At 42.3% G+C, this 22497-nt stretch overlaps 1 protein-coding gene across 3 annotated transcripts in view; it reads left to right on the top strand.

Annotated features, from left to right (window-relative positions):
• Positions 1–22497, top strand: part of LOC118361084 (phosphatase and actin regulator 3-like) — a 58042-nt gene that overhangs the window by 11844 nt on the left and 23701 nt on the right. For 2 of the 3 annotated variants that reach the window (XM_052482853.1, XM_035740834.2), the window contains 2 exons: positions 18778–18942; positions 19580–19744. In XM_052482853.1, coding sequence (XP_052338813.1) covers positions 18786–18942; positions 19580–19744 — 322 coding nt within the window. In that variant the 5' untranslated portion in view covers positions 18778–18785. Of the gene's footprint in view, positions 1–6207; positions 6305–18777; positions 18943–19579; positions 19745–22497 lie in introns of those variants that run through there. The other variant, XM_035740835.2, reaches the window with a different exon arrangement.

Raw genomic sequence — 22497 nt, 5'->3', positions numbered from 1 at the left:
TTTCTGAAGTCATCCAATAAGAAACACACTTTCGGTTTCTGTTGCTCGACATTTTTGTACAGTGTGCCCTAATGAATACGACCCAGGTATACTGTTCAAAAAGCTGCCTGTCTGCCTCCTCTTCCCCCCCACCTGACTAAGTTCCCACTTCATGCATCTTTTCTCTGCGTCCTGCTCCTAAGAAACAGGGCACCAAATAAAGGAGATAAGGGGCCGTATGTATAACGTCTCAGAGTAGGACTGCTGATCTAAGATCAGGTCCCCCACCTGTCCATGTAATCTTATTTTTTTGTGATCTAAAAGGAAAAACTGAACCTAAATCAGCACTTCTACTCTGAGATGCTTGATACTAGTACTATTGATACTAGTCCGAAGTCCTATTTGCGGAAAAGCAAATGCCAGTAGTAAGAGGCAATAGGAAAATACCTCTGATCTGAGGCCCATGGTGAAGTCCTTACTGGAAAAGACAGGACGGCAGCTGTGAGAAAATGTCTCCCAGTAGGAAAGAAATCCTGACACCAGCCTGGCCCTGTAGTCAGGAGCACGGAACTAGAAGTAGTCCTGTTTGTCCTCAGTGCTGTCAGTCAAGTCATGCAGTCTATGGACTGAAAGTTACAGCAACGCGAGCAGCCTTGCACTTACGTCTTCATCTGTTTAAAAAAAAAGTTTGCTTTCAAGTGCAATTGTAAAGAGAAACCGGGCATTAAGACGAATAGGCATTTGTGGATAACTCCACTTATCTGTGACACTTGAAATACTGTCAGATTGTAGCTTAATTCTGCTTGTTCACACAGCACGTTTTGTGTTCAAAATATGTCTGAAATGTGGTAGCCTATTATAAATGTAAGTTGAATGAAACCAAATGCTTTGCTTCACTGCTCTCTCAATTGGACAATTTTTGTGAAAGTGACCTACATGCTACTGAGCAAAAATATAAACGCAACATGTATTTAAGCAGATATTCACACCTCAGTAGTTTTGTATATTTTTTGTATTATTTTTTTGCTAGGTATTACTGCACTGTTGGAGCTACAAACACAAATATTTTGCTGCACCTGCAAAATACATCTGCAAATCTGTGTACAGTCGTGGCCAAGGGTTTTGAGAATGACACAAATATGAATATAGATATTTTTGTCAGATGTTACTATGGATGTTTTTGTCAAAAGTTACTATGAAGTATAATTACAAGCATTTCATAAGTGTCAAAGGCTTTTATTGACAATTACATGAAGTTGATGCAAAGAGTCAATATTTGCAGTGTTGACCCTTCTTTTTCAAGACCTCTGCAATCCACCCTGACATGCTGTCAATTAATTTTTGGGCTACATCCTGACTGATGGCAGCCCATTCTTGCATAATCAATGCTTGGCCTTTGTCAGAATTTGTGGGGTTTAGTTTGTCCACCCGCCTCTTGAGGATTGACCACAAGTTCTCAATGGGATTAAGGTCTGGGGAGTTTCCTGGCCATGGACCCAAAATATTAATGTTTTGTTCCCCAAGCCACTTATTTATCACTTTTGCCTACTGGCAAGGTGCTCCATCATGCTGGAAAAGGCATTGTTCGTCACCAAACTGTTCCTGGATGGTTGGGAGAAGTTGATCTCGGAGAATGTGTTGGTACCATTCTTTATTCATGGCTGTGTTCTCAGGCAAAATTGTGAGTGAGCCCACTCCCTTGGCTGAGAAGCAACCCCACACATGAATGGCCTCATGATGCTTTACTGTTGGCATGACACAGGACTGATGGTAGCGCTCACCTTGTCTTCTCCGGACAAGCTTTTTCTCTGGGTGCCCCAAACAATCGGAACGGAGATTCATCAGAGAAAATGACTTTACAGCAGTCCAATCCCTGTACCTTTTGCAGAATATCATTCTGTCCCTGATGTTTTTCTTTGAGAGAAGTGGCTTGTTTGCTGCCCTTCTTGACACCAGGCCATCCTCCAAAAGTCTTTGCCTCACTGTGCTTGCAGATGCACTCACACCTGCCTGCTGCCATTCCTGAGCAAGCTCTGTACAGCTCTGTGGTGCCCCGGTCCCGCAGCTGAATCAACATTCGGAGACGTCCTGGCGCTTGCTGGACTTTGTTGAGCGCCCTGAAGCCTTCTTCACAACAATTGAACTACTCTCCTTGAAGTTCTTGATGATCCGATAAATGGTTGATTTAGGTGCAATCTTACTGGCAGCAATATCCTTGCCTGTGAAGCCCTTTTTGTGCAAAGCAATGATGACGGCATGTGTTTCCTTGCAGGTAACCATGCTTGACAGAGGAAGAACTATGATTCCAAGCACCACCCTCCTTTTGAAGCTTCCAGTCTGTTATTTGAACTCAATCAGCATGACAGAGTGATCTCAGCCTTGTCCTCGTCAACACTTGCACCTGTGTTAACGAGAGAATCACTGACATGATGTCAGCTGGTCCTTTTGTGGCAGGGCTGAAATGCAGTGGAAATGTTTTTTGGACATTCAGTTCAATAGCATGACAAAGAAGGACTTTGCAATTCATCTGATCACTCTTCATAACATTCTGGAGTATATGCAAATTGACATCATACAAACTGAGGCTGCAGACTTTGAAAATTAATATTTGTCATTCTCAAAACTTTTGCCCACGACTGTATGTGACCAATACATTTTCATTTGAATCCCTCAGTTTCACATTGACTTTCCATTACACCACGCTCTCTCTATTTACCACCTCCCCACGTCTCTATTTTTCTTATTCATTCCATCTCTCCCTTTGGCAACTATCTATCCTGCTGCTTCAGTGTGTCTCAGTAACCCTGATTGTGCCGTCTTCCTCTGCACCTAGCTCTGTTGGGTGACCCACACTCTCGCTGCATGCCATGTCAGGGTAATTGACGAGTCAGAAGCAGGATATGACTCATCCCTTGTGTTGCTAAGTGGCTGCTGAAAAGAGCACGGCCACTACAGGGTGGGAGGGAGGCCACTCTCTGACTCTCTTCCCACCTCATTTAGATCTAGCGGCTGTATCCTGGGACTCATTTAACTGGAGGACTTGGTGGGTTGTCAAACAGACAGATGGGCAGACAGACATGCAGACTGACAGACGGACAGGCAGATAGCTGTAGATACACTGACCAAAAATATAAACTCAACATACAGATCATATAAATAAATTAGACACTAATCTATGGATTTCACATGACTGGGAATACAGATATGCAACTGTTGGACACAGATACCTTAAGAAAAAGGTAGGGGCTTGGATCAGAAAACCAGTCAGTATCTGGTGGGACCACCATTTGCCTCATGCAGCGCGACACATCTCCTTCGCATGGAGTTGATCAGACTGTTGATTGTGGTCTGTGGAATGTTTTCCCACTCTTCAATTGATGTGTGAAGTTGCTGGATATTGGTGGGAGCTGGAACAGGCTGTCATACACATTGATCCAGAGCATCCCAAACATGCTCAATGGATGACATGTCTGGTGAGTATGGGAGCCATAGAAAAATTGACATTTTTTAGCTTTTCTGTATTGATCCTTGTGACATGGGGCCGTGCATTATCATGCTGAAACATGAGGTGATGGCGGTGGATGAAGGGCATGACAATGAGCCTCAGGAACTCATCACGGTATCTCTGTGCATTCAAATTGTCATCAATAAAATGGAATTGTGTTCATTGTCCGTAGCTTATGCCTGCCCATAACCCCACCGCCACCATGGGGCACTCTGTTCACAACATTGACATCAGCAAACCGCTCACTCACGTGACGCCATACATGTGGTTTGTGGTTGTGAGGCCGGTTGGACATACTGCCAACAGCTCTGGTGAACATTCCTGACATTCCTGCAGTCAGCACGCCAATTGCATGCTACCTCAACTTGAGACATATGTGGTGTTGTGACACAACTGCACATTTTAGAGGGGCATTTTATTCTCCCCAGCACAAGGTGCACCTGTGTAATGATCATGTGTTGGATGGATTATCTTGGCAAATGAGTAATGCTCACTAACAGGTATGTAAAAAAAGAAATGGGCAGAACATTTTGAGAGAAATAAGCTTGTGAATGTGAAACATTTCTGGGATATTTTATTTCAGCTCATGAAACATGGGACCAACACTTTACATGTTGTCTTATTTTTGTTGTAGATACATCTATCGACACACTGATTGATAGCCCATAGGCCGCCTATAGACTATTTCCAAGGTAACAAAACAATTCATCAATGATGGACTTTGGGTGAAATATTCCTTTAATCACATTTTTATTTTTTTATTTGACCTTTTATTTAACTAGGCAAGTCAGTTAAGAACACATTCTTATTTTCAATGACGGCCTAGGAACAGTGGGTTAACTGCCTGTTCAGGGGCAGAACAACAGTTAGTATCTTGTCAGCTCGGAGGTTTGAACTTGCAACCTTCCGGTTACTAGTCAAGGCCACCTGTTTGTTGCAGCAAAAAATCTCTTAATTTCCCTCTTGAGCCACTCATATTCTCCATAGAGGGAGGAGAAAGACTTACTAGAGGAACTCCTAAGGAATAACAAAAATGAATCCCTTGAAGGTTAAAACCTCATAAGGAACTGGTCCTTTTTTCTTTTTTTAAAATTTTTTGACTAAAATGACATTCAAATCTAACTGCCCGTAGCTCAGGCTCTGAAGCAAGGATATGCATTTTGTTGGTACCATTTGAAAGGAAACACTTTGAAGTTTATGGAAATGTGAAAGGAATGTAGGGGAATATCACATATTAGATCTGGTAAAAGATAATACAGAGGAAAAAAAAAAACTTTTTAAAATGTATTTTTGTACCATCTTTGAAATGCAAGAGAAATGCCATAATGTATTATTACAGTCCAGGTGCAATTTAGATATCGGCCACTAGATGGCAGCAGTGTGTGTGTGCAAAGTTTTAGACTGATCCAATGAACCATTGCATTTATGTTAAAAATGTTGTATTAAGACTGCCCAAATGTGCCATTTCATGTTCAAAACTGTGCACTCTACTCAAACAATATCATGCCATTATTTCACTGTAATAGCTACTGTAAATTGGATAGTGCAGTTAGATTAACAAGAATTTAAGCTTTCTGCCCATATCAGACATGTCTATGTCCTGGGAAATGTTCTTATGTACAACCTCATGTGAATCACATTAGCCTACGTTAGCTCAACTGTCCCGCAGGGGACCAATCAATCCTGAAGAAGTTTTAAATGTTTATTTTTAATGAGCGATCTGGGCAACAACTTGTACACTTTGTCCATGGACATACATGTCATCAGTTGGTTGTAAATGTAGCATCTACATTTACAGTTGATGTCTCTTCTCAGTTTGTCACAATGCCTGTGGTACAGATGGAGGATCTTCATTTGATCACCCTGTTGCAGGATAACTTTCCTGCAATATAAGGACATTTGTAATGCATGTATTTGAGGTTTAAGAAGGCTATGAAGTTTGTCATTTCCACTTTGAAATTTTAGCCTTGATTTTCTTTTATGACAAATGTATCAACACCTACAAAAATGTCCATTTAATTATAATTCACATTTCCTGTTGCTGCAGGATTATTTTCCTGCTGTGGCTAAAATTGATGATCCTACATATGTACAGCTCATCACAGCTTGGTCATTAAGAGTAAGTCCATAGGACCATCTACAGCATCTGTCACATGATTATCACCACCAATGTTCCCTCTAATTTTTGGGGGCCCTGGGCTAAATTTAGATATTGTGAGCGGAAACTTGAACGTTGTGAAAATGTTGTGCAACTTCCAGCGCTCGTTTACAGTGAACACTGAGGTTGTGAATTACATTGTGTTGTATGATGCAAGAAAACACTTTACACTTTACATTATTATTATTACTACCATACAGATAATTAGACAATGTAGGCAACCCCTCTTTTTGGCTTATTTGCATATTCAAGACTGTCAAAATACAACGCTCCTCCTTTAATCAGGAAGACGTAAGCTTTTTACATGACTTGCTTTTCTAAGACCGCTTGAAATGTAGCCTACACGTTTTGTGCTCTTGTAGAAAGCAGTAACTCCCAATTGCTGACATAATACTTATCTATAACTGAGCTAATAACTCGCTAACAAGCAAAGAATATCAACAAATGTGTACACACGCGGCTCTGGTCTCATCTGATCTGAAAAGCGCATTCACTCGCACGTGATTGAAAGACCGCTTGTGGTCTACACCGCCAATATAATTATACTCCTTTGCGCTCTGGCTCGAACTACAACAAAACCAAACTCAGTCTTGCAAATTTAGATTTGTTTCGTTGCATTGAAAAGGGTCTGGTATAATGTTGCTTCGATCACAGAAAAAAACGTAAGTCTATATTGTGCAAACTAATGGGTGAAGTTCAATCTCTTGAGTCTCTGCGTGGCATGGCTTTTCTTCTGCGCTGCAGTTGTGGTGGAGGTGCGAGCCCCGCAAGTGCAGCTACTATCATACTGTCCACACGGACACCATCTCACTCTGTTCTTAACTTTTCAACTTGTACTGTAACACCCCTGCATGTTGTACTGGGACATTGTAATTACAAGAACTGCAAGTGAAGTAAATGGGACAAACTGTTAGTGTATGCCTGTTCGAGCACAGCTCACTTTGGGATCGCTGTCTTTCTCCACACATGAAAATGAAACGGCAACAACAAGCCTTCGTGGTTAGCGCATTGGGCCAGTAACCAAAATGTTGTTGGCTCGAATCCCTGAGCTGAGAAGGTAAACATCTGTCGTTCTGCCCCTGAGCAAGGCAGTTAACCCACTGTTACCCAGGCGCCGAAGACTGGATGTCTATTAAAAAGGCAGCCCCCCAAACCTTTCTGATTCAGATGGTGTGGGTAAAATGCGGAAGACACATTTCAGCTGAAGGCATTTAGTTGTACGACCGCCTAGGTATCCCCCTTTCCTTATGCTTATGCCCTGAGGTTGTGGATGCAGATTAGGCATTTGACAGTGTGTGAACTGTGCTAAATGACAGGGAATAAGCATTGGCGTTTGCGCGCGTGGTCATAAATGTGTCTGTGCGTCTATACGTATACATGTGCTTGGGAACGTGTGTGTGTTGTGTGTGTGTGTGTGTTGGAGAACTAGCACGACTACCTGAGCTTGTGCAATACCGAAAAAAATCACAGCCGGAATCGGACTGAGTGGGAAAGCAGCCAGGCAGTTCAGCAGTAGCCCTGTGAGACTGTCTTGGAACTAGGACCCGGGCAAAGTGAAACACATGTCATGTGTTAAAGGGATAGTTCAACCAAATTACAAAATTAGACATTGGGTTTCTTGTCCATAGACTGCTTACAGGGTATGACAGCAATCAATGCTTTGGTTTAGTTTCCCCAGCACTGTTTCCACATGTTCATGTTTTAGTATTTGTGGCAGAAATCCAATTCAAATCATGGGACTGATATTAGGATATTTTGTGCATCATGTTCATCTGTAAGTGACTTGTTGACCTTCACAATCAATTAGAAAAATGCTAATATCGGTCTCATGATTTGAATGGGATTTCTGCCACAAATACTAAAACATTATTAACATGTGGAAACAGTCCCGGGGAAACTAAACCAAAGCATTGATTGCTGTCACACCTTGTCCATAGACTGCCAAACCAATATGTCATTTGGGTGAACTAAAGAAAGTTAGGTTAAGTGTAGTCAGGAGGCCATGCTACAGTAGAGCAGAGAGAAAATAGGAAAACTATAGTTTTGGCCCTTGCACAACAGAGGAGGAGACCACCTCTGCCTGTGTGAAAAGCCAGAGAGCTACTGTAGAATTGCCCTCCTGGTCTTTCTGGCCTACATTGAGGGATAGACTGTGAAGCTGTTGTAAATAGACACGTATTAAAAGTTACCTAAGGTCTATTGTATAGTTTCCGTATTCATCGACATCAACTTCTCAAACTTTGGGGGTTGCGTACCAATGCCATGCTCTGGTATTCTTCTATCGTTCTTTCCCCCCTTGTATCATTTCATTAGTCATTTTCTAATCCGAAACCAAATCTTGGTTTGGTGAAAACCATATGGTACAATTGAAGCCCACGGGAGGCTTGGTAGGAGGTTGCTTTTGTAACCGGTGTGAAATAGCTAGCTAGTTAGAGGTGCACGCTAGTAGTGTTTCAATCGCTGACGTCACTCGCTCTGAGAACCTTGAGGTAGTTGTTCCGCTTGCTCTGCAAGGGCTGCAGCTTTTGTGAAGCGTTAAGTAACGATACTCTGAGGGTGATTGTTTTTGATGTGTGCAGAGGGTCTCTGATTAAAGTTCGGGTGAGGAGAGAGATGGAAGCAACACTGTTACACTTTCACCTATCCAGGCCTTTCCAATCGATGAGGACAGTGAACATGTAGACTAATGAGCCCCCCCCCCACACACACACTTGGTTTTGGCTGGTATTACAGAGGCCAACCCTAACTCCCATTTATGTTGAAATTCCACTTCTAGCCTACCATTTGAAATGTATGCATGACTAAGTGAAAATTCCCCTTAAGTGGAAGTTAAGATTCACCCGCCCATGTATAGCCTGAGATTCCCACTCCGACGATGTGTGTGTGATTCTGTCAGAGATGGATGATCAAGGGAGAGGGAACTCCCCAGTCCCTTACTCAAATAAACAGTGTCTGGGCTGGGAACACAAGGCTATAGAGAGAAGGAGAGGGGGAGGACTGAAAAAGAACAATGAGCCCAAGGTGCGCTAGGTAGAAGAGGTAGACAGACTTCCCACTCAAGGGATGCCAACATCAAATCATTACACAGGGAGTGTAGAGGAAGCCCTTTCAGGGTAACTGTTAGCTTGATAAGCACTTACAGTAGAGCAGTATTGAACACAACGATCCTTACAGGCCCTCTCTTGAGATGGTAAATTAAATACATTGCTGTATCAGATGACAGTAATAGAAGGACTTTGGTTGTAAGGGAGATAGATTAATCTATCTATTCATTGTCTCACCGGACTGTTTGGAGTACGTGGGAGAATGCAGGGTAGTCGTGTGAGTGTGAGAGAGAGAGAGAGGTATGCCGGCATTGTAAGGATGGTGGGCATTCTGTATTCTTTCAGCACCATGGAGAGCGAAACACTCACATTGCAGTGGCACTTCTGGGACGGTATTCACAAAGCTTCTCTGAGTAGGAGTGCTGATTTAGGGTGAAGTCCCCCCCTGTCTTATTCATCATGGTATGAAGTGAAAAAATGGATCCTAGAGCTGTACACCTACTCTAAGACACTTAGTGAATACAGGCCCTGAACCCATAGGCCAGGCTTTAGACTGGAGTACATGGAATAATTACCCCTCAGTACAGGTTAGGTTTAGGCCTAATCGAACTTCGATCGAGTACAGGCTTAACTGAATGAACAACAAATACATAATGTAACATGACATTTTATTAAATAGGTTGGGTAATGGCCTCGTCTCTGAGAGAAGATCTTTGGAGCTAGATGATATGATGGCAGGTAGCCCTATGTGGGGCTGCTGACATCGAAACCCACCACTGTGGGAAAGGAGTTATAGCTGGTGGATGGTTTATCGAAAACTTTTGCTGAAAATCAGCAAATGAGAGAACAAGGGTTAGTTTACATATATCTACAGACCAAGATTTACGCCCATTGGGTGAGTGAGAATGTCCACCAGAGCTGTTGCCAGATAATTTATTGTTCATTTCTCTACCATAAGCCGCGTCCAACATCGTTTTGGAGAATTTGGCAGAATGTCCAACCGGCCTCACAACCACAGACCATGTGTAAACACATCAGCCCACGACCTCCACATCTGCCTTCGTCACCTGCGGGGACTGTCTGAGATGATCAACCCGGACCGACAGGTTTTACACAAAATAATTTCTGCAAACCTGTCAGAAACCATCTTAGGGAAACTCATCTGCACGCTCGTTGTCCCCATGAGGGTCTTGACTGCAGTTCGACGTTGTAACCGAATTCAGTGGGTAAATGTCATCTTCAATGGCCAATGGCATGTTGAAGTGTGCTCTCGGTTTCAACTGTACCAGACAGACAGCGTGTATGGTGTCGTGTGGGCTTAGTGGTTTGCTGATGTCAATGTTGTGAACAGAGTGCCCCATGGTGGCAGTGGGGTTATAGTATGGGCAGGCATAAACTACGGACAACAAACACAATTGCATTTTTATCTATGGCAATTTGAATGCACACGTGACAAGATCCCGAGGCACATTGTCGTGCCATTCATCTGCCGCCATCACCACCTTATGTTTCAGTATGATAATGCACAGCCCCACATTGCAATGATTTGTACACAATTTCCAGAAGCTGAACATGTGCAAGTTTTTCCATGGCCTTCATATTCACCACACATGTTATGTTTGGGATGCTCTGGATTGAGGTGTATGACAGCCTGCTCCAGTTCCCGCCAGTATCCAGCAACTTCGCCCAGCCATTGAAGAGGAGTGGGACAACATTCCACAGGCCACAATCAACAGTCTGATCAACTCTATGCGAAGGAGATGTGCAGCGATGCACGAGGCAAGTGGTGGTCACACCAGATACTGACTTTAAAAATAATATATATATATATATATACTTTAAGGTTTCAGTGATCAACAGATTCCTATCTGTATTCCCAGGTATGTGAAATCCATAGATTAGTGCATTATGAATTGATTTAAATTGACTGATTTCCTTATGAACTGTAATTCTGTAAAATCTTTGAAATTGTTGTATGTTGCGTTTTTTTTTAAATAGTTTTGTTCAGTGTAATATTATGTGGGCTAAATATACAAATGAAAAAACATATTCAATATTTTCTTTAAAATATACATTTTTAGAATACTAATGTTACGGTCCCCACTGAAACAAAAAAATATTTAATTTCATCATCGTTGAAACATTGAATTGAAACACTGTAGAATTCTGTTAATTCCTATTGAGAACTGCTGTTACTGGGGGGTGCCAAAATGGCTGACCGGTGGCTTCAAACCCTCTCAATCATAGGTTGGTGGCACCTTTAATTGAGGAGAACGGGCTCATGCTAATGGCTGGAGCGGAGTCCATGTGTTTGGTGCCATTCCATTCGCGCCGTTCCAGCCCTTATTAGAAGCCGTCCTCCCCTCAGCATCTTCCACTGCTTTCAATGGACAATTCATAGCATCAGCAATCTGGAGTTTATATACATTATTGGTTGTGACTGTGTTAGGAGAAGGAGGGAGAGAGATTTGAACTGTTGCCTGGGTTTATCGGTCTATATGTACAAACACATGGGTTTGTTCTCCCAACCCACTCAGTTCGTGTATCTGTCCTCTTATGGCAAACCAGACACGTTGCTGACACGCACATTCACCACACACAATGAACACACACCGCATGCACACGCACACTTGCCATTTGAATACAGTTTTGTACTTACTCTCTGTGAAAGCTAAGCATTTGCTCACTAACACTCACTAACCACTGCCTGCTGTATTCTGTCCAACTGAATGTGCCATGCTCTTATTTGGTGCATGTGTTTGTTGAGTTAAAACATTGCAATCCAGGTGTTTTTTTGTTTTTATACATTTTTATTCAGAGACACTTTAGCTCATAAGGTAGTACTGTACTTGCATATAGTGGAGTGACTTTGTCAATATATTATTTTTCACTGCTCAACATATTTCTTACGCTCTTCTTATTTGTGGATGTATGTGACTGTTAAACCAGTATGAATCAGAACCCTTCCACTTACAGTACCAGTCAAAAGTTTGGACACCTACTCATTCTGGGGTTTTCTTTATTTTTTACTATTCTCTGTATTGTAGAATAATAGTGAAGACATCAACACTATGAATTAACACCATATGGAATCATGTAGTAACCAAAAAAGTGTTTAAACTAATGAAAATATATTTGAGATTCTTCAAAATGGCCACCCTTTGCCTTGATGACAGCTTTGCACACTGAGCATTTTCTCAATCAACTTCATGAGGTAGTCACCTGGAATGCATTTCAATTAACAGGTGTGCCTTGTTAAAGTTCATTTGTGGAATTTCTCTCCTTTTTAATGCATTTGAGACCATTGGTTGTGTTGTGACAAGGTAGCAGTGGTATACAGAAGACAGCCCTATTTGGCAAAAGACCAAGTCCATATTATGGCAAGAACAGCTCAAAGAACCAAAGAGAAACGACAGTCCATTACTTTGACTGACATTTCATGTCATAATCTGGAAAATGTCAAGAATTTTGAAAGTTTCTACAAGTGCGGTTGCAAAAACCATCAAGCGCTATGATGAAATTGGCTCTCACGAGGACCACCACAGGAATGGCAGACCCAGAGTTACCTCTGCTGCAGAGGATAAGTTCATTTAGAGTTACCAGCCTCAGAAATGGCAGCCCAGATAAATGCTTCACGAAGTTCAAGTAACAGACGCATCTCAACATCAACTGTTCAGAGGAGACTTTGCGAATCAGGCCTTCATGGTCGAATTGCTATAAAGAAACCACTACTAATGTAACGCTCTTCTGACGAAGAGGACCAAAGCGCAGCGTGGTACGTGTTCATCATAATTTATTTAAACTGAACACAAACAAAATAACAAAGTGGAACAAAACGAAACAGTTCTCTGGTGCAGACACAAAACAGAAAACTACCCACAAAACACAGATGGGAAAAGGCTGCCTATAAGTAACGATAGACGGCTGTCCCTGATTGAGAACCATACCTGGCCAAAATATAGAAATCCGAACATAGAATGTCCACCCAAATCACACCCTGACCAAACCAAAATAGAGACATAAAAAGGCTCTCTAAGGTCAGGGCGTGACAACTAAAGGACACCAATAAGAAGAAGAGACTTGCTTGGGCTGAGAAACATGAGCAATGGACTTTAGACCAGTGGAAATCTGTCCTTTTGGTCTAATGATTCCAAATTAAAATTTTTGGAAATGTCTGTGAGACGCTCAGTAGGTGAATGGATGATCTTAACATGTTTGGGAGTGCAGATAAAGCAGCCAACAAGTGCTCAGCATATGCATATGTTTCAACTGCTACACAAATGTGCATAACACACACATACACCCAAACACTTCTGCATGCACACACATACACACACGTTTTCATTTTTCAGGCATTGACCTAAATCAGTGGAATAACTGCAATCAATTACACAAGAGCACACACCCACCTGAGCCTGCTAGTGTACAACTGCCAAGTAGACCGAAACCACCACCATTCACAAGAAATCTGAAAACCTAAAGTATGTGGTGCTGTATTCATTATACAGAGGCAATTACATTTTCAGGGGGCAGACTTGTCCATTAGTCAGTATTCGTTTTTCTTTTTAATGTCCTGCATCCTCTTTTTATATGTTTAGTCACAGTCATAAACAGACACTTGACTATTTGAAACCAGAGAGCTGAGGGTGCTCTCTCGATACAGATCTGTTCTTAGTGCCTGAGCCTATTGTGTGAGTGACACGAGTTGGGCACAAAATACATTTTTAGCATGACTAGCTACATCCAACTGGTTTAATCTGTTTGCTTTCAGGGAGATGCTGGATCCTTAAGGTGGTATGATCCGTGTGTGTTTTGCGTGCGTGCCTGTGTGAGAGAGAGAGTGTTACAAACACACTACAATTAGGAGTGTGCCTCTGTTTTTTGCCTGTTAGGCTCTGATCTTACTGTGTGTGAATTGATTTCCTTTCTATTTCCTTGTCAAAGACCAGCCATGGTCAGTGCTGTCCATATTAGGATAACTATTTTGGGTTCCTTGTACTGTAGAACCCTCTGTGGAAAGGGTTTTACAGGGAACCCAAAAGCGTTCTACCTGGAACCAAAAAGTGTTCTTCAAGGAGTTCTCCTATTGCGACAGCCAAAGAACCGTTTTAGGTTCTAGATGGCACCTTTTTTTAGTATACAGATGTAGGATCTTAATTTGAACCAGTTTGCTCCTGCAGGAAAATAATCCTGCAGCAACAGGAAATGTGGATTATCATTCATAGAAATGTTTGTAGGTGTTGATACATTTTTTTTTTGTTAGTGCAAATCAAGTCTGAAATTTCAAATTGGAATTACAAACTTTAGAAGCCTTTTTAACTCAAATACAGCAACGAAAAGAGTGACCAAATTAAGATTGTATGTTATGTGATTTAACCTTAAAGCAGCATGCCAGGTTCAGGCCATGAGACAAATTGTGGGTGCGTGTGCGTGCACATGTATTTGCGTGTATACATCAGTGTTTGTGTACAGCGTATGCATATGCCTTGTGTGTATCAAAACCAACGTAGTGCTTATCCTATGCAGATACAAGACAAAGGGCAGAAATAAGCCTCCTCAAAGTCATACAAACAGGACTTGATCCTAAGTGTTCTTTACTTGAAACGATGTAAAACAGGACTTGATCCTAAGTGTTTCTTTGTGAGACTGCCTGCAGTAGTCGGTCTATTTGTGTACTCCCCCACCAGTCCTCATTCTTAACTCAAACATATGGTAACAAACAAGGCCCTCGGGCACTTACTATTGGCTGCTCTCATTGCTGACATTGTTTCTTAAAGCTAGTAGCCCACACATCTGAGAATACACCACATAAGGCCGGGTTCTCAGACTCCGGAATAACTGAGTTATTCAGCTGATTTAGGTAAGTCTACTCCTGAACTGAAAAGCATATTCAATGCAGAATCTCTTTAAGTCCAGGCCGTATTCATAAAGCGTCTCAAAGTAGGATTGCCTTTAGATCAGTGCCTTTTTTTTAAATATCCTAATTAATTAAGATTACACAGACACCGGGGACCTGATCCTAGATCGACACTCATACTCTATGAATACGGGCCAAGGAGTAGAATACATGTAGTTGATATTTGTGATATTGCTCAATCTCACATGCAACATCCACTCACCCATTGACTTTGCATAATGATGCAACTCAAAATAGCTTTGTATGGAAGGGTCTACTGTTTAGTCATTTGTTTATTGGGAGTTTGATACATTTTTATTCCCTGTAACTATATTTGCCATTTATACAATGTTATCGTTCAGTGTTAAGCAATAGCAAAGATCTAAGTGATGCATTGACCAACCAGTTGCTAGTGTGGACACTCCACTCTTCATAGAGACCAGCTGGCTCTGAACTCTGCACCTTCTTTTTGTTGTAGGTGCTCTCTCGTCTCAATCAGATCACAGTCCCTCTTAAATCACTGTACGGCTGCTCACTAGGAAGCATAGACACAGTCAGTCTTTCTCTCTCTGTCTCTCTGTGTGCTCTGGTAGTTAGCTGTGTGCTCTGATTGTGGCCGCCCTGTAGGCGGTAGGCCATGGACAGATGGCAGCAAAGTTGCAGTGCCGTGTGTGTGTGTGTGTGTGTGTGTGTGTGTGTGTGTGTGTGTGTGTGTGTGTGTGTGTGTAACTGAGGAGGTTAGCTGGCATGGCAGTGGGTAAGGAGGTGGACTGTTCAAGGGCACATTGTTAGTCCCCTGGTGAAGGAAAAATGGGGTGATGGAAAGTAGCTTTGAACAGGAGTCAGGACTGAACTGAGAAGACTCTGAATCCCAAATCAACTGCTAGCCCCTACCCCCTATACACTTGGATATATCTGAGACAATTGGATAGGTGAAAGTGATATGGCGACAATTCCACCTGGCCTTATCAGAGGGCATGATGAAGCCATTGACACACATACATTTCTAGACACAGCCATATCCTGAGCTGTGAATAGATTTCTGGAATTCTTTTGATCCATTAGTTTTCCCTGTGGGATTGGAGCCATGTTACTCTACAAGTAGCCTCTGTCGAGTCCCCAACAGCCAGATGTTCCGGTTTTCAGGGGAAATGGAAAGATCCTGTGACACTCCATCTTAACTCCTCCGCATTTACTGGATTGGATGAACAGTGCAGAAGAGAACCTCCCCGACTATTTTTTTTCTTCTTCTCGACAAAGCCCAGTATGTAGGGGATCTAGGTTCAGGCATGTCTTTTACACCTGCTACGTTAGGTTACTCTACAAGGTGTGTGTGTGTGTGTGTGTGTGTGTGACCTCCACCGACTGTGACATTGCACCACAAAGTGCACTTCAACAATGCCCTTGTAATACGGACATACGGCTGTTTTATAATAGAATTGCACCTATAAACAGCCCACCTTTCAATTCCACCTTAGGACAGCAGACGTTAGGTACAACTGTGTCTGTCATACTATGTCAGTCATGTTTTATGTCTGACTTTTGTCATTAGATGGACAGTTGTAAATTCATTCCAATTATTTGTTGGAGATTTAGTGTTATGTATGAGTGTGTTATGGCAGGTTAAGTAGGACCAAATACAGAGCAGGGTCATGTTCATTGGGGCACACAACTGAGAACATTTTGATTTAATGATTTGCAAATTCAAGTAGTCCCTCCTGGTATTTGTCAGTTTTCTTCTGTTTGGTCTTCAAGTGTGTGAAAAGTGAGGGAGTTACCATTGTAACTAATTCCACAATTTGAAGAACCCTTACCACAGCATCCACACTAAAGGGTATTAATTACAACATAATAAGGCCTAATTCAAGTATTATTTTTTTATTGTGACGGTACAGCAGTAACCTCTCACAACACTGTCAGTCACGCATGAAAATATCTATTTTGCTCTATTATCTGACCGTCACACTTGATTGTGCATTTGGCCTTGAATCAAAAATACACTAAGTCACAGGAAAACAGAATGTATTATCATCAGATATTCAGCTAGCAATAAAGATAGCTACGTCTACCCCCCTAAAATACTAACATTTTAAATGTTAAAATATTTAGAATCTGTCCTCTCATATTTCCATGAGTGACTATCATTATGACATTTGCTTTGTTCTCCTTACTTCGTCAGCAAAAGACTACAGGATGAGTGGCTGGCTGTGGAGCTATACAGAGCAGGCTTGCTGGTTACAATTCCGGTTTTGAATTTGCTGACAGCATTGTTTAACAGGGTGGGGTTCCTCCCCAGTGACATGCAGAAGCACAGTGGTTTAGTAGAATTGGACTATTTATCGAATCCCTGAGTTTAGTAGTCTATGATTCTTTATTGAATCCTCAGTAACATGGCGACTGTCTACATAATATAAAACATCTAGCAAGTCTGAGAACTAGAATAATTTATGCACAATATACTATGAAAATCATTGGACTCATGCTGCAAACAATTAGAATTCCCCTTTTTCCCCCACAAAATGTATTTCATCTAAACTTTACAGTTGGGAGTGTTCCAGACTTCTCGTGCTTGTATGCTTGTATGTTAGTATGCTCACCTAATACACACTGTTGGACTGCAAAGAAAAGGTGTGCTGCCTAAACACGATACATGGATTTAATTAATCCAAAGTTTACGTCAGCATATTCATTTAAATAGTATTGTTCATCACGGACCTTTTCATGATGGAAATGTATCATTTTTAAAATATATATATATCTATCCATCCCCATCCTTTGGGGAAAAAAAGGCTGAGCTTTCTCCAAATTCAATGTTATGTGAATACATTTAAAACATACTTGATATACATTATGAATTGCTGGACTCTGATTGGCTGCTGGAGATTCTCCTTCCGTATGGCAACAGCCTGGAATCCCCCCCTCTACTCCTGTCCCCCCTCCCCTTTTCTACTCACAGACCTCCTCCACGCTGCTTACCCTCTTCCTTGGGTGCACTTGGACTGCTCTGCCTCCGAGGGGGCTCCTCTCCACCGACTGACTGCAGCATCTGGATGTGGTCACCATGGCAACAGCCATGGTCCAACCCCCCATTCTCCTCCTCCCCCCTTTTCTAAGCTCGCTGTGCTAATGCTCGCCGCTGCACGTCTTCAGGCTTGACCTGGATTCCGTGGTGTGCTGGTGTTTCCCCATTTATTTGGGGTCCAATGCCAGAGCCCGCTCCTCCCCCACATCCCATCCCCAGTCCATGAGTTTGTAAGAATAGAGAATATCGTGTCGCTTACAGCATCGGGGCTCTATCCACCCTCCCTCTCTCCCACTCTACTCACACAGAGCCTCAGTGAACTGAGGTCATTTCCCCGTTTTGATTAAACTGCCACCTCTGCTGAATAAAGAAACCAAAATGTCTGCCTCCTGTCTGTTCCTGTTGTAGTGGGTTTAGTCACACTTTTTCCGCTTGGATTTTTCTCTGGTCTATTTACTGTAAATTTTAATATATGCCCTCTGTTTCTTTGAGATTGAATGTTAATACAACATGACAGTCCGAACACTAGTAAGTCAGTGTAGCTGTTGTGTGGGCGCGTGGCCCTGTCTTTCATTGAAACCCATGTTCCCTTCTGATTTTGAGGAGCTCTTGATGTGGGAATGTCAAATCAGTCACCACAGCCAGTTCATCACATCGGACTAATCGATGGAGCAAGATTATCAGCGACGCAGTTTTCCTGTACATACTCTGCTTATGCCTTCATGAGAAACTTGTTTGGGATGATGCACCTGCTTTTTCTCTTGTGAGCTGTGGCTTTTCTATTTGGTTCTTGCTGTAGGGTTTCTCCGCTCAAGTCTCAAAGGGGAAAACCATATGAGACATAGGGATGGCACGTTCTCGATGTTCATAAACTATTCTCTCTTTTTTAAATTTCTATTGAATTGAAATACGTTTCATTTACTTAATGCATTGAGTGAACAAAGACACCATGGTATGATTTGCCAAACCATGAAATTCTCATATATGATGAGATTATTTGCATATTTAAATGTTAACACATTTCTTTCCTCCTACCCATGCCTCTCTTCACCCATCTCTCCACATCCCTGTCTCTACCCCTTCCTTCCTTACTCTGTTCCTCCTCTCTTTTTTTTCTCTCTCCTGTCTCTCCATCCTCCCTGTCTACCCCCACACCTCTCGCCCTGGTTGCAGTGGAGGTGATGGACCAGCAGAGGGTTCTGCATAGTGGCTGCCTGGTATCGGGGGTGCACACCCCGCCCATCCGCCGCAACAGCAAGCTGGCGAGCCTGGGGCGCATCTTCAAACCCTGGAAGTGGAGGAAAAAGAAAAACGAGAAGCTGAAGCAGAGCTCCACAGGTGAGAGACCATCGGTAAACTACACAAACACGCACACTCACCTCATCCTCTTCCCTACCAAATTAGGCCAGGCGTAGCATATTATGAGTAAAAGCACTTGGGTAATATCCCAACTATTTAAAATGGCTTTCTCGCTCTGTCAACTTATTATGACCCCAAATAGAACTTTTGCATATTGGTCTCAAGTTTTGTCAGATCAGTACATGGTTATGAAAGAAAGGAAATGAGGAAAGGAAGCCATTTTAGTATATATGGATATAATGTAGTCATGTCTCCTTAAACAGATGGGTTGCTAGCCACATTAACAATGTTCCAACATACACATGCCAGAACAGGCTGGTGGGAGGAGCTATATGAGGACGGTGCATTGTAATTGCTGGAATGGATTGAATGGTACGGTATCAAACATGTCAAACATATGGAAACCACATTTCAGTCATTAGAATGAGCCCGTCCTCCTATAGCTCCTCCCACCAGCCTCCTCTGACACACACAGCATACAGCATAGTGCTGTTGCCCTAGGACTGGGATTCCCAAGAATAGTAGTCATGCTATGGAGATGGTGAGTGTGAAATAGAGGGTAAACATGGTTGTAAAACTAAGCTGTGTATGTTGTCTCTCTATGTTCTCCATGCAGATGTGGCATTGTCCAGTGGGTGTCTCTCTCCAGAGCCCGGTTCCCCCTTGCAGGGCCCCTCAGATGGGACATGTATGTTGCGGGGGTTTGGAGGGTCGCTCAATGCCACTCTCACAGTCAGCAGTGTGGAATATTTGGGCCCCGAAGAGGAACTCCCCCCGCCAGGTAGGACAGCCCACCTCCATGGAAAACTAAGGCTTAATCCCAAATTGTTGCCTAGATCCTACGCTTTATGCACTTGTGGAGATCTAAGAAGATTTGATTGGTATAATGAAGCTTCTACCTCTTAGCCTACCATAGGGCAAGGTTGAGCTATAGTCCTCACCATATATTTGGACAGTGAAGCTAAATGTTTTAATTTGGCTCTATACTCCAGCATTTTGGATTCAAGATGACATTTTGAACATGAGGCAAAAGTATCGAATGTCACCTTTTCCAAGTCCTCCTTTCAAAGAAGATAGTGGCAAGAGAAAGTATGTGAACCCTTTGGAATTACCTGGATTTCTGCATAAATTGGTCATCAAATTTGATCTGATCTTCATCTAAGTCACAACAATAGACAAACAGTGTGCTTAAACTAATAGACAAATTATTGTATTTTTCTTGTCTATATTGAATACATAATTTAAACATTCACAGTGTAGGTTGGGAAAATTGTGAACCCCTAGGCTAATGACTTCTCCAAAAGCTAATTGGCATCGAGTCAGCTAACCTGGAGTCCAATCAATGAGACGAGATTGGAGTTGTTGGTTGGAGCTGCCTTGCCCTATAAAAAAAACCACACAAAATGTGAGTTTGCTATTCACAAGAAGCATTGCCTGATGTGAACCATGCCTCGAACAAAAGAGATCTCAGAAGACCTAAGATTAAGAAGTGTTGACTTGCATGAAGCTGGAAAGGGTTACAAAAGTATCTCTAAAAGCCTTGATGTTCATCAGTCCACGGTAAGACAAATTGTCTATAAATGGAGAAAGTTCAGCACTGTTGCTACTCTCCCTAGGAGTGGCCGTCCTGTAAAGATGACTGCAAGAGCACAGTGCAGAATGCCCAGTGAAGTAGTATTAGAGTGTCAGCTAAAGACTTGTCCTCTGAAACATGCTAACATCTCTGTTGACAAGTCTACGATACGTAAAACACTAAACAAGAATGGTATTCATGGTGGGCCACCACGGAAGAAGCCACAGCTGTCCAAAAAAACATTGCTGCACGTCTGAAGTTTGAAGATGTGCAACTGGATGTTCCACAGTGCTACTGGCAAAATATTCTGTGGACAGATGAAACTACAGTCAAGTTGTTTTGGAAGGAACACAAAAAACTGTGTGGAGAAAAAAGGCACAGCACACTAACATCAAAACCTCATCCCAACTGTAAAATATGGTGGAGGGAGCATCATGGTTTGGGGCTGCCTCTGGGCCTGGACAGCTTGCTATCATCGACAGAACTTGGGAATTCATTTTAGACTAACATTCTCCCGCAAAATGTCTTGATATCTGTTTGCCAATTGAAGCTCAACAGAAGTTTGGCGACGCGACAGGACAACGACCCAAAACACAGAAGTAAATCAACAACAGAATGGCTTCAACAGAAGAAAATACACATTCTGGAGTGGCCCAGTCAGAGACCTGACCTCAACCTGATTTGAGATACTTTGGCATGACCTCGAGCAGTTCACACCAGATATCCCAAGAATATTGCTGAACCGAAACAGTTTTGTAAAGAGGAATGGTCCAAAATTCCTCCTGACCGTTGTACAGCGTTGATCCGCAACTACAGAAAACGTTTGGTTAAGGTTATTGCTGTCAAAGGAGGGTCAACCAGTTATTAAATCCAAGGGTACATACTTTTCCCACCCTACACTGTGAATGTGTACACGGTGTGTTCAATAAAGACATGCAAGCGTATAATTGTTTATTAGTTTAAGCAGACTGTTTGTAAGTCGCTCTGGATAAGAGCGTCTGCTAAATGACTTAAATGTAAATGTAAATGTTTGTCTATTGTTGTGACCTAGATGAAGATCCGATCAAATTTGATGACCAATTTATGCAGAAATCCAGGTATTTCCAAAGGGTTCACATACTTGTTCTTGCCACTATAATGACACAGGATAGGGTAGTCGCAGAAGTATGATGAAGTCTAAAATCATCCGTATTGCTTTCGCCTATCCAGCTTAGAGGGCGACTGATGTTTTTTGGGGGGTCCGATTCCTCGACCCCCAAAAGAATTTGGGACCAAACTTAGCGATACCGATATCTGCCGAGATTCTATTTTATGCCAGAGAAATGAAAAAGTTCAATTTTACACATGGAATTCATATAAATTGCCATCCAAAACAGCAATTGTCCAAGAAATATGCGTACAATGTGGGTTTCTTACATTGTGTAATTAAAGACTCATCATGATAATGGCCACAAGTGTTCAAATCAGCATGAGATTCCCTTTTTTTGTCCTATTTATTGAAAGGCCGTTATCGGTGGAGTTATCTACTGATATCGCGGTAAAAGCAGTTCTTAACTTGATCTGAAATAGGTGCCGGTACTGTTTATATTTAGGTGCAGGAGCTACATAATACTTTTGAACAGGAGCTCAAGCAGTAGGAAATGTAAGGTGTCGGTACTCAGCTCCGGTGAGCTCCTGTCCAAGTCAAGCACTGGACACCAATAAGGACACCAATAAGAAGAAGAGACTTGTTTGGGCCAACAAACACGAGCAATGGACATTAGACCGGTGGAAATCTGTCATTTTGGTCTGAGTTAAAATTGGAGATTTTTGGTTCCAACCTCCATCTCTTAGGATGATCTCCGCATTTTTCTTTCCCACTGTGAAGCACGGTATGATGGTGTGTGGGTGCTTTGCTGGTGACATTGTCAGTGAACTCCTTCAAGACTGTTGGAAAAGAATTCCAGGTGAACTTGGTTGAG

This window comes from Oncorhynchus keta, chromosome 28 (genome assembly GCF_023373465.1).
Source record: "Oncorhynchus keta strain PuntledgeMale-10-30-2019 chromosome 28, Oket_V2, whole genome shotgun sequence".
NCBI classification, from domain to species: Eukaryota; Metazoa; Chordata; class Actinopteri; order Salmoniformes; family Salmonidae; genus Oncorhynchus; species Oncorhynchus keta.
This window is presented reverse-complemented; position numbering and strand designations above follow the sequence as displayed.